The sequence below is a fragment of the Oncorhynchus mykiss genome, chromosome 8 (assembly GCF_013265735.2).
Source record: "Oncorhynchus mykiss isolate Arlee chromosome 8, USDA_OmykA_1.1, whole genome shotgun sequence".
Classification (NCBI taxonomy): domain Eukaryota; kingdom Metazoa; phylum Chordata; class Actinopteri; order Salmoniformes; family Salmonidae; genus Oncorhynchus; species Oncorhynchus mykiss.
This window is the reverse complement of record NC_048572.1, coordinates 1,325,389-1,344,501: the sequence shown is the minus strand read 5'-3', so window position 1 is coordinate 1,344,501 and position 19,113 is coordinate 1,325,389. Positions and strand designations below refer to the sequence as shown.

At 50.0% G+C, this 19,113-nt stretch overlaps 1 protein-coding gene across 1 annotated transcript in view; it reads left to right on the top strand.

Annotated features, from left to right (window-relative positions):
* Positions 1 to 14,829, top strand: part of LOC118965476 (protein phosphatase 1 regulatory subunit 14C-like) — an 85,156-nt gene extending 70,327 nt beyond the window's left edge. The window contains exon 4 of the mRNA XM_036984533.1: positions 14,453 to 14,829. Coding sequence (XP_036840428.1) covers positions 14,453 to 14,527 — 75 coding nt within the window. The 3' untranslated portion in view covers positions 14,528 to 14,829. The remainder of the gene's footprint in view (positions 1 to 14,452) is intronic.
* The last annotated feature ends 4,284 nt before the right edge of the window (positions 14,830 to 19,113 follow it).

Below are 19,113 nucleotides of genomic sequence, written 5' to 3'. Positions count from 1 at the left end.
GGACACCCCATTCTGACTGTCCACTCTAATGGACACCCCATTCTGACTGTCCACCCTAATGGACACCCCATTCTGACTGTCCACCCTAAAGGACACCCCATTCTGACTGTCCACCCTAAAGGATACCCCATTCTGACTGTCCACTCTAAAGGACACCCCATTCTGACTGTCCACCCTAAAGGACATCCAATTCTGACTTTCCATTCTAAAGGACACCCCATTCTTACTGTCCACTCTAAAGGACACCCCATTCTGACTGTCCACTCTGAAGGACATCAGGACACCCCATTCTGACTTTCCACTCTGAAGGACACCCCTTCTGACTGTCCACTCTGAAGGAAATCAGGACACCCCATTCTGACTGTCCACTCTGAAAGACATTAGGACACCTCATTCTGACTGTCCACTCTGAAGGACACCAGCACACCCCATTCTGACTGTCTACTCTGAAGGACATCAGGACAACCCATTCTGAGTGTCCACTCTAAAGGACATCAGGACACCCCATTCTGTCTGTCCACTCTGAAGTACACCAGGACACCCCATTCTGACTGTCAACTCTAATGGACACCCCATTCTGACTGTCCACTCTAATGGACACCCCATTCTGACTGTCCACTCTAATGGACACCCCATTCTGACTGTCCACTCTAATGGACACCCCATTCTGACTGTCCACCCTAATGGACACCCCATTCTGACTGTCCACCCTAAAGGACACCCCATTATTACTGTCCACCCTAAAGGACACCCCATTCTGACTGTCCACTCTAAAGGACACCCCATTCTGACTGTCCACCCTAAAGGACACCCAATTCTGACTGTCCACTCTAAAGGACACTCCATTCTGACTGTCCACTCTAAAGGACACCCCATTCTGACTGTCCACTCTGAAGGACACCAGCACACCCCATTCTGACTGTCCACTCTGAAAGACATCAGGACACCTCATTCTGACTGTCCACTCTGAAGGACACCAGCACACCCCATTCTGACTGTCTACTCTGAAGGACATCAGGACAACCCATTCTGAGTGTCCACTCGGAAGGACACCAGGACACCCCATTCTGACTGTCCACCCTAAAGGACACCCCATTCTGACTGTCAACCCTAAAGGACACCCCATTCTGACTGTCCACTCTAAAGGACACCCAATTCTGACTGTCCACTCTAAAGGACACCCCATTCTGACGTTCCACTCTAAAGGACACCCCATTCTGACTGTCCACCCTAAAGGACACCCCATTCTGACTGTCCACTCTAATGGACACCAGGACACCCCATTCTGACTGTCCACTCTAGAGGACACCCCATTCTGTCTGTCCACTCTGAAGGACACCAGGACACCCCATTCTGACTGTCAACTCTAATGGACACCCCATTCTGACTGTCCACCCTAAAGGACACCAGGACACCCCATTCTGACTGTCCTCTCTAATGGACACCCCATTCTGACTGTCCACCCTAAAGGACACCCCATTCTGACTGGCCACCCTAAAGGACGCCCCATTCTGACTGTCCACCCTAAAGGACACCACATTCTGACTGGCCACCCTAATGGACACCCCATTCTGACTGTTCACCCTAAAGGACACCCCATTCTGACTGTCCACTCTAATGGACACCCCATTCTGACTGTCCACTCTAATGGACACCCCATTCTGACTGTCCACCCTAATGGACACCCCATTCTGACTGTCCACCCTAAAGGACACCCCATTCTGACTGTCCACCCTAAAGGACACCCCATTCTGACTGTCCACTCTAAAGGACACCCCATTCTGACTGTCCACCCTAAAGGACATCCAATTCTGACTTTCCACTCTAAAGGACACCCCATTCTTACTGTCCACTCTAAAGGACACCCCATTCTGACTGTCCACTCTGAAGGACATCAGGACTCCCCATTCTGACTTTCCACTCTGAAGGACACCCCTTCTGACTGTCCACTCTGAAGGAAATCAGGACACCCCATTCTGACTGTCCACTCTGAAAGACATCAGGACACCTCATTCTGACTGTCCACTCTGAAGGACACCAGCACACCCCATTCTGACTGTCTACTCTGAAGGACATCAGGACAACCCATTCTGAGTGTCCACTCTAAAGGACATCAGGACACCCCATTCTGTCTGTCCACTCTGAAGTACACCAGGACACCCCATTCTGACTGTCAACTCTAATGGACACCCCATTCTGACTGTCCACTCTAATGGACACCCCATTCTGACTGTCCACTCTAATGGACACCCCATTCTGACTGTCCACTCTAATGGACACCCCATTCTGACTGTCCACCCTAATGGACACCCCATTCTGACTGTCCACCCTAAAGGACACCCCATTATTACTGTCCACCCTAAAGGACACCCCATTCTGACTGTCCACTCTAAAGGACACCCCATTCTGACTGTCCACCCTAAAGGACACCCAATTCTGACTGTCCACTCTAAAGGACACCCCATTCTGACTGTCCACTCTGAAGGACACCAGCACACCCCATTCTGACTGTCCACTCTGAAAGACATCAGGACACCTCATTCTGACTGTCCACTCTGAAGGACACCAGCACACCCCATTCTGACTGTCTACTCTGAAGGACATCAGGACAACCCATTCTGAGTGTCCACTCGGAAGGACACCAGGACAACCCATTCTGACTGTCCACCCTAAAGGACACCCCATTCTGACTGTCAACCCTAAAGGACACCCCATTCTGACTGTCCACTCTAAAGGACACCCAATTCTGACTGTCCACTCTAAAGGACACCCCACTCTGACTTTCCACTCTAAAGGACACCCCATTCTGACTGTCCACCCTAAAGGACACCCCATTCTGACTGTCCACTCTAATGGACACCAGGACACCCCATTCTGACTGTCCACTCTAGAGGACACCCCATTCTGTCTGTCCACTCTGAAGGACACCAGGACACCCCATTCTGACTGTCAACTCTAATGGACACCCCATTCTGACTGTCCACCCTAAAGGACACCAGGACACCCCATTCTGACTGTCCTCTCTAATGGACACCCCATTCTGACTGTCCACCCTAAAGGACACCCCATTCTGACTGGCCACCCTAAAGGACGCCCCATTCTGACTGTCCACCCTAAAGGACACCACATTCTGACTGGCCACCCTAATGGACACCCCATTCTGACTGTTCACCCTAAAGGACACCCCATTCTGACTGTCCACTCTAATGGACACCCCATTCTGACTGTCCACTCTAAAGGACACCAGGACACCCCATTCTGACTGTCCACTCTAATGGACACCCCATTCTGACTGTCCACTCTAATGGACACCCCATTCTGACTGTCCACCCTAATGGACACCCCATTCTGACTGTCCACCCTAAAGGACACCCCATTCTGACTGTCCACCCTAAAGGACACCCCATTCTGACTGTCCACTCTAAAGGACACCCCATTCTGACTGTCCACCCTAAAGGACATCCAATTCTGACTTTCCACTCTAAAGGACACCCCATTCTTACTGTCCACTCTAAAGGACACCCCATTCTGACTGTCCACTCGGAAGGACACCAGGACACCCCATTCTGACTGTCCACCCTAAAGGACACCCCATTCTGACTGTCAACCCTAAAGGACACCCCATTCTGACTGTCCACTCTAAAGGACACCCAATTCTGACTGTCCACTCTAAAGGACACCCCATTCTGACTGTCCACCCTAAAGGACACCCCATTCTGACTGTCCACTCTAATGGACACCAGGACACCCCATTCTGACTGTCCACTCTAGAGGACACCCCATTCTGTCTGTCCACTCTGAAGGACACCAGGACACCCCATTCTGACTGTCAACTCTAATGGACACCCCATTCTGACTGTCCACTCTAATGGACACCCCATTCTGACTGTCCACTCTAATGGACACCCCATTCTGACTGTCCACTCTAATGGACACCCCATTCTGACTGTCCACCCTAATGGACACCCCATTCTGACTGTCCACCCTAAAGGACACCCCATTATTACTGTCCACCCTAAAGGACACCCCATTCTGACTGTCCACTCTAAAGGACACCCCATTCTGACTGTCCACCCTAAAGGACACCCAATTCTGACTGTCCACTCTAAAGGACACCCCATTCTGACTGTCCACTCTGAAGGACACCAGCACACCCCATTCTGACTGTCCACTCTGAAAGACATCAGGACACCTCATTCTGACTGTCCACTCTGAAGGACACCAGCACACCCCATTCTGACTGTCTACTCTGAAGGACATCAGGACAACCCATTCTGAGTGTCCACTCGGAAGGACACCAGGACAACCCATTCTGACTGTCCACCCTAAAGGACACCCCATTCTGACTGTCAACCCTAAAGGACACCCCATTCTGACTGTCCACTCTAAAGGACACCCAATTCTGACTGTCCACTCTAAAGGACACCCCACTCTGACTTTCCACTCTAAAGGACACCCCATTCTGACTGTCCACCCTAAAGGACACCCCATTCTGACTGTCCACTCTAATGGACACCAGGACACCCCATTCTGACTGTCCACTCTAGAGGACACCCCATTCTGTCTGTCCACTCTGAAGGACACCAGGACACCCCATTCTGACTGTCAACTCTAATGGACACCCCATTCTGACTGTCCACCCTAAAGGACACCAGGACACCCCATTCTGACTGTACTCTCTAATGGACACCCCATTCTGACTGTCCACCCTAAAGGACACCCCATTCTGACTGGCCACCCTAAAGGACGCCCCATTCTGACTGTCCACCCTAAAGGACACCACATTCTGACTGGCCACCCTAATGGACACCCCATTCTGACTGTTCACCCTAAAGGACACCCCATTCTGACTGTCCACTCTAATGGACACCCCATTCTGACTGTCCACTCTAAAGGACACCAGGACACCCCATTCTGACTGTCCACTCTAATGGACACCCCATTCTGACTGTCCACTCTAATGGACACCCCATTCTGACTGTCCACCCTAATGGACACCCCATTCTGACTGTCCACCCTAAAGGACACCCCATTCTGACTGTCCACCCTAAAGGACACCCCATTCTGACTGTCCACTCTAAAGGACACCCCATTCTGACTGTCCACCCTAAAGGACATCCAATTCTGACTTTCCACTCTAAAGGACACCCCATTCTTACTGTCCACTCTAAAGGACACCCCATTCTGACTGTCCACTCGGAAGGACACCAGGACACCCCATTCTGACTGTCCACCCTAAAGGACACCCCATTCTGACTGTCAACCCTAAAGGACACCCCATTCTGACTGTCCACTCTAAAGGACACCCAATTCTGACTGTCCACTCTAAAGGACACCCCATTCTGACTGTCCACCCTAAAGGACACCCAATTCTGACTGGCCACCCTAAAGGACGCCCCATTCTGACTGTCCACCCTAAAGGACACCACATTCTGACTGGCCACCCTAATGGACACCCCATTCTGACTGTTCACCCTAAAGGACACCCCATTCTGACTGTCCACTCTAATGGACACCCCATTCTGACTGTCCACTCTAAAGGACACCAGGACACCCCATTCTGACTGTCCACTCTAATGGACACCCCATTCTGACTGTCCACTCTAATGGACACCCCATTCTGACTGTCCACCCTAATGGACACCCCATTCTGACTGTCCACCCTAAAGGACACCCCATTCTGACTGTCCACCCTAAAGGACACCCCATTCTGACTGTCCACTCTAAAGGACACCCCATTCTGACTGTCCACCCTAAAGGACATCCAATTCTGACTTTCCACTCTAAAGGACACCCCATTCTTACTGTCCACTCTAAAGGACACCCCATTCTGACTGTCCACTCTGAAGGACATCAGGACACCCCATTCTGACTTTCCACTCTGATGGACACCCCTTCTGACTGTCCACTCTGAAGGAAATCAGGACACCCCATTCTGACTGTCCACTCTGAAAGACATCAGGACACCTCATTCTGACTGTCCACTCTGAAGGACACCAGCACACCCCATTCTGACTGTCTACTCTGAAGGACATCAGGACAACCCATTCTGAGTGTCCACTCTAAAGGACATCAGGACACCCCATTCTGTCTGTCCACTCTGAAGTACACCAGGACACCCCATTCTGACTGTCAACTCTAATGGACACCCCATTCTGACTGTCCACTCTAATGGACACCCCATTCTGACTGTCCACTCTAATGGACACCCCATTCTGACTGTCCACTCTAATGGACACCCCATTCTGACTGTCCACCCTAATGGACACCCCATTCTGACTGTCCACCCTAAAGGACACCCCATTATTACTGTCCACCCTAAAGGACACCCCATTCTGACTGTCCACTCTAAAGGACACCCCATTCTGACTGTCCACCCTAAAGGACACCCAATTCTGACTGTCCACTCTAAAGGACACTCCATTCTGACTGTCCACTCTAAAGGACACCCCATTCTGACTGTCCACTCTGAAGGACACCAGCACACCCCATTCTGACTGTCCACTCTGAAAGACATCAGGACACCTCATTCTGACTGTCCACTCTGAAGGACACCAGCACACCCCATTCTGACTGTCTACTCTGAAGGACATCAGGACAACCCATTCTGAGTGTCCACTCGGAAGGACACCAGGACAACCCATTCTGACTGTCCACCCTAAAGGACACCCCATTCTGACTGTCAACCCTAAAGGACACCCCATTCTGACTGTCCACTCTAAAGGACACCCAATTCTGACTGTCCACTCTAAAGGACACCCCACTCTGACTTTCCACTCTAAAGGACACCCCATTCTGACTGTCCACCCTAAAGGACACCCCATTCTGACTGTCCACTCTAATGGACACCAGGACACCCCATTCTGACTGTCCACTCTAGAGGACACCCCATTCTGTCTGTCCACTCTGAAGGACACCAGGACACCCCATTCTGACTGTCAACTCTAATGGACACCCCATTCTGACTGTCCACCCTAAAGGACACCAGGACACCCCATTCTGACTGTCCTCTCTAATGGACACCCCATTCTGACTGTCCACCCTAAAGGACACCCCATTCTGACTGGCCACCCTAAAGGACGCCCCATTCTGACTGTCCACCCTAAAGGACACCACATTCTGACTGGCCACCCTAATGGACACCCCATTCTGACTGTTCACCCTAAAGGACACCCCATTCTGACTGTCCACTCTAATGGACACCCCATTCTGACTGTCCACTCTAAAGGACACCAGGACACCCCATTCTGACTGTCCACTCTAATGGACACCCCATTCTGACTGTCCACTCTAATGGACACCCCATTCTGACTGTCCACCCTAATGGACACCCCATTCTGACTGTCCACCCTAAAGGACACCCCATTCTGACTGTCCACCCTAAAGGACACCCCATTCTGACTGTCCACTCTAAAGGACACCCCATTCTGACTGTCCACCCTAAAGGACATCCAATTCTGACTTTCCACTCTAAAGGAAACCCCATTCTTACTGTCCACTCTAAAGGACACCCCATTCTGACTGTCCACTCTGAAGGACATCAGGACACCCCATTCTGACTTTCCACTCTGAAGGACACCCCTTCTGACTGTCCACTCTGAAGGAAATCAGGACACCCCATTCTGACTGTCCACTCTGAAAGACATCAGGACACCTCATTCTGACTGTCCACTCTGAAGGACACCAGCACACCCCATTCTGACTGTCTACTCTGAAGGACATCAGGACAACCCATTCTGAGTGTCCACTCTAAAGGACATCAGGACACCCCATTCTGTCTGTCCACTCTGAAGTACACCAGGACACCCCATTCTGACTGTCAACTCTAATGGACACCCCATTCTGACTGTCCACTCTAAAGGACACCCCATTCTGACTGTCCACTCTAATGGACACCCCATTCTGACTGTCCACTCTAATGGACACCCCATTCTGACTGGCCACCCTAATGGACAACCCATTCTGACTGTCCACCCTAAAGGACACCCCATTATTACTGTCCACCCTAAAGGACACCCCATTCTGACTGTCCACTCTAAAGGACACCCCATTCTGACTGTCCACCCTAAAGGACACCCAATTCTGACTGTCCACTCTAAAGGACACTCCATTCTGACTGTCCACTCTAAAGGACACCCCATTCTGACTGTCCACTCTGAAGGACACCAGCACACCCCATTCTGACTGTCCACTCTGAAAGACATCAGGACACCTCATTCTGACTGTCCACTCTGAAGGACACCAGCACACCCCATTCTGACTGTCTACTCTGAAGGACATCAGGACAACCCATTCTGAGTGTCCACTCGGAAGGACACCAGGACAACCCATTCTGACTGTCCACCCTAAAGGACACCCCATTCTGACTGTCAACCCTAAAGGACACCCCATTCTGACTGTCCACTCTAAAGGACACCCAATTCTGACTGTCCACTCTAAAGGACACCCCACTCTGACTTTCTACTCTAAAGGACACCCCATTCTGACTGTCCACCCTAAAGGACACCCCATTCTGACTGTCCACTCTAATGGACACCAGGACACCCCATTCTGACTGTCCACTCTAGAGGACACCCCATTCTGTCTGTCCACTCTGAAGTACACCAGGACACCCCATTCTGACTGTCAACTCTAACGGACACCCCATTCTGACTGTCCACCCTAAAGGACACCAGGACACCCCATTCTGACTGTCCTCTCTAATGGACACCCCATTCTGACTGTCCACCCTAAAGGACACCCCATTCTGACTGTCCACTCTAAAGGACACCCCATTCTGACTGGCCACCCTAAAGGACGCCCCATTCTGACTGTCCACCCTAAAGGACACCCCATTCTGACTGTCTACTCTGAAGGACATCAGGACAACCCATTCTGAGTGTCCACTCTAAAGGACATCAGGACACCCCATTCTGACTGTCCACTCGGAAGGACACCAGGACACCCCATTCTGACTGTCCACCCTAAAGGACACCCCATTCTGACTGTCAACCCTAAAGGACACCCCATTCTGACTGTCCACTCTAAAGGACACCCAATTCTGACTGTCCACTCTAAAGGACACCCCATTCTGACGTTCCACTCTAAAGGACACCCCATTCTGACTGTCCACCCTAAAGGACACCCCATTCTGACTGTCCACTCTAATGGACACCAGGACACCCCATTCTGACTGTCCACTCTAGAGGACACCCCATTCTGTCTGTCCACTCTGAAGGACACCAGGACACCCCATTCTGTCTGTCCACTCTGAAGTACACCAGGACACCCCATTCTGACTGTCCTCTCTAATGGACACCCCATTCTGACTGTCCACCCTAAAGGACACCAGGACACCCCATTCTGACTGTCCTCTCTAATGGACACCCCATTCTGACTGTCCACCCTAAAGGACACCCCATTCTGACTGGCCACCCTAAAGGACGTCCCATTCTGACTGTCCACCCTAAAGGACACCCCATTCTGACTGGCCACCCTAATGGACACCCCATTCTGACTGTTCACCCTAAAGGACACCCCATTCTGACTGTCCACTCTAATGGACACCCCATTCTGACTGTCCACTCTAAAGGACACCAGGACACCCCATTCTGACTGTCCACTCTAATGGACACCCCATTCTGACTGTCCACTCTAATGGACACCCCATTCTGACTGTCCACCCTAATGGACACCCCATTCTGACTGTCCACCCTAAAGGACACCCCATTCTGACTGTCCACTCTAAAGGACACCCCATTCTGACTGTCCACCCTAAAGGACACCCAATTCTGACTTTCCACTCTAAAGGACACCCCATTCTGACTGTCCACTCTAAAGGACACCCCATTCTGACTGTCCACTCTGAAGGACATCAGGACACCCCATTCTGACTGTCCACTCTGAAGGACACCCCTTCTGACTGTCCACTCTGAAGGAAATCAGGACACCCCATTCTGACTGTCCACTCTGAAGGACATCAGGACACCCCATTCTGACTGTCCACTCTGAAGGACACCAGGACACCCCATTCTGACTGTCCACCCTACAGGACACCCCATTCTGACTGTCCACTCTAAAGGACACCCCATTCTGACTGTCCACCCTAAAGGACACCCTATTCTGACTGTCCACCCTAAAAAAGGACACCCCATTCTGACTGTCCACTCTAAAGGACACTCCATTCTGACTGTCCACCCTAAAGGACACTCCATTCTGACTGTCCACTCTAAAGGACACCCCATTCTGATTGTCCACTCTGAAGGACACCAGCACACCCCATTCTGACTGTCCACTCTGAAAGACATCAGGACACCTCATTCTGACTGTCCACTCTGAAGGACACCAGCACACCCCATTCTGACTGTCTACTCTGAAGGACATCAGGACAACCCATTCTGAGTGTCCACTCTAAAGGACATCAGGACACCCCATTCTGACTGTCCACTCGGAAGGACACCAGGACACCCCATTCTGACTGTCCACTCTAATGGACACCCCATTCTGACTGTCCACCCTAATGGACACCCCATTCTGACTGTCCACCCTAAAGGACACCCCATTCTTACTGTCCACCATAAAGGACACCCCATTCTGACTGTCCACTCTAAAGGACACCCCATTCTGACTATCCACCCTAAAGGACACTCAATTCTGACTGTCCACTCTAAAGGACACTCCATTCTGACTGTCCACTCTAAAGGACACCCCATTCTGACTGTCCACTCTAAAGGACACCAGGACACCCCATTCTGACTGTCCACCCTAAAGGACACCCCATTCTGACTGTCAACCCTAAAGGACACCCCATTCTGACTGTCCACTCTAAAGGACACCCAATTCTGACTGTCCACTCTAAAGGACACCCCATTCTGACGTTCCACTCTAAAGGACACCCCATTCTGACTGTCCACCCTAAAGGAAACCCCATTCTGACTGTCCACTCTAATGGACACCAGGACACCCCATTCTGACTGTCCACTCTAGAGGACACCCCATTCTGTCTGTCCACTCTGAAGGAAACCAGGACACACCATTCTGTCTGTCCACTCTGAAGTACACCAGGACACCCCATTCTGACTGTCAACTCTAATGGACACCCCATTCTGACTGTCCACCCTAAAGGACACCAGGACACCCCATTCTGACTGTCCACTCTAATGGACACCCCATTCTGACTGTCCACTCTAATGGACACCCCATTCTGACTGTCCACCCTAATGGACACCCCATTCTGACTGTCCACCCTAAAGGACACCCCATTATTACTATCCACCCTAAAGGACACCCCATTCTGACTGCCCACTCTAAAGGACACCCCATTCTGACTGTCCACCCTAAAGGACACCCAATTCTGACTGTCCACTCTAAAGGACACTCCATTCTGACTGTCCACTCTAAAGGACACCCCATTCTGACTGTCCACTCTGAAGGACACCAGCACACCCCATTCTGACTGTCCACTCTGAAAGACATCAGGACACCTCATTCTGACTGTCCACTCTGAAGGACACCAGCACACCCCATTCTGACTGTCTACTCTGAAGGACATCAGGACAACCCATTCTGAGTGTCCACTCGGAAGGACACCAGGACAACCCATTCTGACTGTCCACCCTAAAGGACACCCCATTCTGACTGTCAACCCTAAAGGACACCCCATTCTGACTGTCCACTCTAAAGGACACCCAATTCTGACTGTCCACTCTAAAGGACACCCCATTCTGACTTTCCACCCTAAAGGACACCCCATTCTGACTGTCCACTCTAATGGACACCAGGACACCCCATTCTGACTGTCCACTCTAGAGGACACCCCATTCTGTCTGTCCACTCTGAAGTACACCAGGACACCCCATTCTGACTGTCCTCTCTAATGGACACCCCATTCTGACTGTCCACCCTAAAGGACACCCCATTCTGACTGTCCACTCTAAAGGACACCCCATTCTGACTGGCCACCCTAATATATGCCCCATTCTGACTGTCCACCCTAAAGGACACCCCATTCTGACTGGCCACCCTAATGGACACCCCATTCTGACTGTCCACCCTAAAGGACACCCCATTCTGACTGTCCACTCTAATGGACACCCCATTCTGACTGTCCACTCTAAAGGACACCAGGACACCCCATTCTGACTGTCCACTCTAATGGACACCCCATTCTGACTGTCCACTCTAATGGACACCCCATTCTGACTGTCCACCCTAATGGACACCCCATTCTGACTGTCCACCCTAAAGGACACCCCATTCTGACTGTCCACCCTAAAGGACACCCCATTCTGACTGTCCACCCTAAAGGACACCCAATTCTGACTTTCCACTCTAAAGGACACCCCATTCTGACTGTCCACTCTAAAGGACACCCCATTCTGACTGTCCACTCTGAAGGACATCAGGACACCCCATTCTGACTGTCCACTCTGAAGGACACCCCTTCTGACTGTCCACTCTGAAGGAAATCAGGACACCCCATTCTGACTGTCCACTCTGAAGGACATCAGGACACCCCATTCTGACTGTCCACTCTGAAGGACACCAGGACACCCCATTCTGACTGTCCACCCTACAGGACACCCCATTCTGACTGTCCACCCTAAAGGACACTCCATTCTGACTGTCCACTCTAAAGGACACCCCATTCTGACTGTCCACTCTGAAGGACACCAGCACACCCCATTCTGACTGTCCACTCTGAAAGACATCAGGACACCTCATTCTGACTGTCCACTCTGAAGGACACCAGCACACCCCATTCTGACTGTCTACTCTGAAGGACATCAGGACAACCCATTCTGAGTGTCCACTCTAAAGGACATCAGGACACCCCATTCTGACTGTCCACTCGGAAGGACACCAGGACACCCCATTCTGACTGTCCACCCTAAATGACACCCCATTCTGACTGTCAACCCTAAAGGACACCCCATTCTGACTGTCCACTCTAAAGGACACCCAATTCTGACTGTCCACTCTAAAGGACACCCCATTCTGACGTTCCACTCTAAAGGACACCCCATTCTGACTGTCCACCCTAAAGGACACCCCATTCTGACTGTCCACTCTAATGGACACCAGGACACCCCATTCTGACTGTCCACTCTAGAGGACACCCCATTCTGTCTGTCCACTCTGAAGGACACCAGGACACCCCATTCTGTCTGTCCACTCGGAAGGACACCAGGACACCCCATTCTGACTGTCCACCCTAAATGACACCCCATTCTGACTGTCAACCCTAAAGGACACCCCATTCTGACTGTCCACTCTAAAGGACACCCAATTCTGACTGTCCACTCTAAAGGACACCCCATTCTGACGATCCACTCTAAAGGACACCCCATTCTGACTGTCAACTCTAATGGACACCCCATTCTGACTGTCCACCCTAAAGGACACCAGGACACCCCATTCTGACTGTCCACTCTAATGGACACCCCATTCTGACTGTCCACTCTAATGGACACCCCATTCTGACTGTCCACCCTAATGGACACCCCATTCTGACTGTCCACCCTAAAGGACACCCCATTCTTACTGTCCACCCTAAAGGACACCCCATTCTGACTGTCCACTCTAAAGGACACCCCATTCTGACTGTCCACCCTAAAGGACACCCAATTCTGACTGTCCACTCTAAAGGACACTCCATTCTGACTGTCCACTCTAAAGGACACCCCATTCTGACTGTCCACTCTAAAGGACATCAGGACACCCCATTCTGACTGTCCACTCTGAAGGACACCCCTTCTGACTGTCCACTCTGAAGGAAATCAGGACACCCCATTCTGACTGTCCACTCTAAAGGATACCCCATTCTGACTGTCCACTCTGAAGGACATCAGGACACCCCATTCTGACTGTCCACTCTGAAGGACACCAGGACACCCCATTCTGACTGTCCACCCTACAGGACACCCCATTCTGACTGTCCACTCTAAAGGACACCCCATTCTGACTGTCCACCCTAAAGGACACCCCATTCTGACTGTCCACTCTAAAGGACACCAGGACACCCCATTCAAATTGTCCACCCCATTCTAACTGTCCACCCTAAAGGACACCCCATTCTGACTGTCCACCCTAAAGGACACCCCATTCTGACTGTCCACTCTAAAGGACACCAGGACACCCCATTCAAATTGTCCACCCCATTCTAACTGTCCACCCTAAAGGACACCCCATTCTGACTGTCCACCCTAAAGGACACCCCATTCTGACTGTCCACTCTAATGGACACCCCATTCTGACTGTCCACTCTAATGGACACTCCATTCTGACTGTCCACCCTAAAGGACACCCCATTCTGACTGTCCACTCTAAAAGACACCCCATTCAGAGTGGCCATTTTTAATGACACCCCACTCTCTCTGCCTCTATGTCTATCTCTCTCTCTCTCTCTCTCTCTCTCTCTCTCTCTCTCTCTCTGTGTCTGTCTATCTATCTTTCTCTGTCTCTGTCTCTGCAGGTCTTTGTCAGGGAGTTGTTAGGGAGGATACGAGGGATGAGGAAACTCAGTGCGCCCACCAAGAAGGGCCTATAATGGTCGTCTACCCACTCTGCTGTGGATCGGCCATGACCCAGCTGCAGTTCATCCACAACGACTGCAGCTAGACCGCAAATGGACAAGTACAGACTGGACTCAACTGCTAGTGTCAACATGGATTTAGCTACCCAGTAGCTTTGTGACCATTACCCCTAAATCACTTTACAACAGTACAGCTGAGATACAGCACCTCTACAGCTGAGATACATCACCTCTACAGCTGAGATACAGCACCTCTACAGCTGAGATACATCACCTCTACAGCTGAGATACATCACCTCTACAGCTGAGATACAGCACCTCTACAGCTGAGATACATCACCTCTACAGCTGAGATACAGCACCTCTACAGCTGAGATACATCACCTCTCTACAGCTGAGATACATCACCTCTACATCACCTCTACAGCTGAGATACAGCACCTCTACGGCTGAGATACATCCCCTCTACAGCTGAGATACATCACCTCTCTACAGCTGAGATACAGCACCTCTACGGCTGAGATACATCACCTCTACAGCTGAGATACAGCACCTCTACAGCTGAGATACATCACCTCTACAGCTGAGATACATCACCTCTCTACAGCTGAGAAACAGCACCTATCTACAGCTGAGATACAGCACCTCTACGGCTGAGATACATCACCTCTACAGCTGATATACAGCACCTCTACAGCTGATATACAGCACCTCTCTACAGCTGAGATACATCACCTCTACAGCTGAGATACATCACCTCTACGGCTGAGATACAGCACCTCTACGGCTGAGATACAGCACCTCTACAGCTGAGATACATCACCTCTACAGCTGAGATACATCACCTCTACATGTGAGATACAGCACCTCTACAGCTGAGATACAGCACCTCTACAGCTGAGATACATCACCTCTACATCACCTCTACAGCTGAGATACAGCACCTCTACAGCTGAGATACATCACCTCTACAGCTGAGATACAGCACCTCTCTACAGCTGAGATACATCACCTCTACAGCTGAGATACATCACCTCTACATCACCTCTACAGCTGAGATACAGCACCTCTACAGCTGAGATACATCACCTCTACAGCTGAGATACAGCACCTCTCTACAGCTGAGATACAGCACCTCTACAGCTGAGATACATCACCTCTACAGCTGAGATACAGCACCTCTACAGCTGAGATACAGCACCTCTACATCACCTCTACAGCTGAGATACAGCACCTCTTCAGCTGAGATACAGCACCTCTACATCACCTCTCTACAGCTGAGATACATCACCTCTACAGCTGAGATACAGCACCTCTACAGCTGAGATACAGCACCTCTACATCACCTCTACAGCTGAGATACAGCACCTCTTCAGCTGAGATACAGCACCTCTACATCACCTCTCTACAGCTGAGATACATCACCTCTACAGCTGAGATACAGCACCTCTACAGCTGAGATACATCACCTCTACAGCTGAGATACATCACCTCTACAGCTGAGATACAGCACCTCTACAGCTGAGAAACAGCACCTCTACAGCTGAGATACATCACCTCTCAGCACCTCTACAGCTGAGATACATCACCTCTACAGCTGAGATACAGCACCTCTACAGCTGAGATACATCCCCTCTCAGCACCTCTACAGCTGAGATACATCACCTCTACAGCTGAGATACATCACCTGTACAGCTGAGATACAGCACCCCTCTACAGCTGAGATACAGCACCTCTACAGCTGAGATACATCACCTCTACAGCTGAGATATATCACCTCTACAGCTGAGATACAGCACCTCTACAGCTGAGATACAGCACCTCTACAGCTGAGATACAGCACCTCTACAGCTGAGATACATCACCTCTACAGCTGAGATATATCACCTCTACAGCTAAGATACATCACCTCTACAGCTGAGATACAGCACCTCTACAGCTGAGATACAGCACCTCTACAGCTGAGATACAGCACCTCTACAGCTGAGATACATCACCTCTACAGCTGAGATACAGCACCTCTACAGCTGAGATACAGCACCCCTCTACAGCTGAGATACAGCACCTCTACAGCTGAGATACAGCACCTCTACAGCTGAGATACAGCACCTCTACAGCTGAGATACAGCACCTCTACAGCTGAGATACAGCACCTCTACAGCTGAGATACAGCACCTCTACAGCTGAGATACAGCACCTCTACAGCTGATATACAGCACCTCTACAGCTGAGATACAGCACCTCTACAGCTGAGATACATCACCTCTACAGCTGAGATACAGCACCTCTACAGCTGAGATACAGCACCTCTACAGCTGATATACAGCACCTCTACAGCTGAGATACAGCACCTCTACAGCTGAGATACAGCACCTCTACAGCTGATATACAGCACCTCTACAGCTGAGATACAGCACCTCTACAGCTGAGATACATCACCTCTACAGCTGAGATACAGCACCTCTACAGCTGAGATACAGCACCTCTACAGCTGATATACAGCACCTCTACAGCTGAGATACAGCACCTCTACAGCTGAGATACAGCACCTCTACAGCTGAGATACAGCACCTCTACAGCTGAGATACAGCACCTCTACAGCTGAGATACAGCACCTCTACAGCTGAGATACAGCACCTCTACAGCTGAGATACAGCACCTCTCTACAGCTGAGATACAGCACCTCTACAGCTGAGATACAGCACCTCTACAGCTGAGATACAGCACCTCTACAGCTGATATACAGCACCTCTACAGCTGAGATACAGCACCTCTACAGCTGAGATACATCACCTCTACAGCTGAGATACAGCACCTCTACAGCTGAGATACAGCACCTCTACAGCTGAGATACAGCACCTCTACAGCTGAGATACAGCACCTCTACAGCTGAGATACAGCACCTCTCTACAGCTGAGAAACAGCACCTCTACAGCTGAGATACAGCACCTCTACAGCTGAGATACAGCACCTCTACATCACCTCTACAGCTGAGATACAGCACCTCTACAGCTGAGATACAGCACCTCTACAGCTGAGATACAGCACCTCTACAGCTGAGATACAGCACCTCTACAGCTGAGATACAGCACCTCTACAGCTAAGATACAGCACCTCTACAGCTGAGATACAGCACCTCTACAGCTGAGATACAGCACCTCTACAGCTGAGATACAGCACCTCTACAGCTGAGATACAGCACCTCTACAGCTGAGATACAGCACCTCTCTACAGCTGAGATACAGCACCTCTACAGCTGAGATACAGCACCTCTACAGCTGAGATACAGCACCTCTGTACAATAACTTCACAAACACGCTTTGTTGTGCAATTAAAGTTCCAATCCATTGCATTTAAAACAGCAATAATGTCATGAATTCAGGTTTGGTGAAATTATACCCAGGATAAATATAAGCCTTCCACAACCACAAGACCCACTAATAATTGAATTTTATTTTATCAAAAATAGTTGTCCCTGCTTTCATTTGTTTGTTGTTGCAATAATCACTGGTCTGTCTTTTCAGCTGAGATACAGCACCTCTACAGCTGAGATACAGCACCTCTACAATAATCACTGGTCTGTCTTTTCAGCTGAGATACAGCACCTCTACAATAATCACTGGTCTGTCTTTTCAGCTGAGATACAGCACCTCTACAATAATCACTGGTCTGTCTTTTCAGCTGAGATACAGCACCTCTACAATAATCACTGGTCTGTCTTTTCAGCTGAGATACAGCACCTCTACAATAATCACTGGTCTGTCTTTTCAGCTGAGATACAGCACCTCTACAATAATCACTGGTCTGTCTTTTCAGCTGAGATACAGCACCTCTACAATAATCACTGGTCTGTCTTTTCAGCTGAGATACAGCACCTCTACAATAATCACTGGTCTGTCTTTTCAGCTGAGATACAGCACCTCTACAATAATCACTGGTCTGTCTTTTCAGCTGAGATACAGCACCTCTACAATAATCACTGGTCTGTCTTTTCAGCTGAGATACAGCACCTCTACAATAATCACTGGTCTGTCTTTTCAGCTGAGATACAGCACCTCTACAATAATCACTGGTCTGTCTTTTCAGCTGAGATACAGCACCTCTACAATAATCACTGGTCTGTCTTTTCAGCTGAGATACAGCACCTCTACAATAATCACTGGTCTGTCTTTTCAGCTGAGATACAGCACCTCTACAATAATCACTGGTCTGTCTTTTCAGCTGAGATACAGCACCTCTACAGCTGAGATACAGCACCTCTACAATAATCACTGGTCTGTCTTTTCAGCTGAGATACAGCACCTCTACAATAATCACTGGTCTGTCTTTTCAGCTGAGATACAGCACCTCTACAGCTGAGATACAGCACCTCTACAATAATCACTGGTCTGTCTTTTCAGCTGAGATACAGCACCTCTACAATAATCACTGGTCTGTCTTTTCAGCTGAGATACAGCACCTCTACAATAATCACTGGTCTGTCTTTTCAGCTGAGATACAGCACCTCTACAATAATCACTGGTCTGTCTTTTCAGCTGAGATACAGCACCTCTACAATAATCACTGGTCTGTCTTTTCAGCTGAGATACAGCACCTCTACA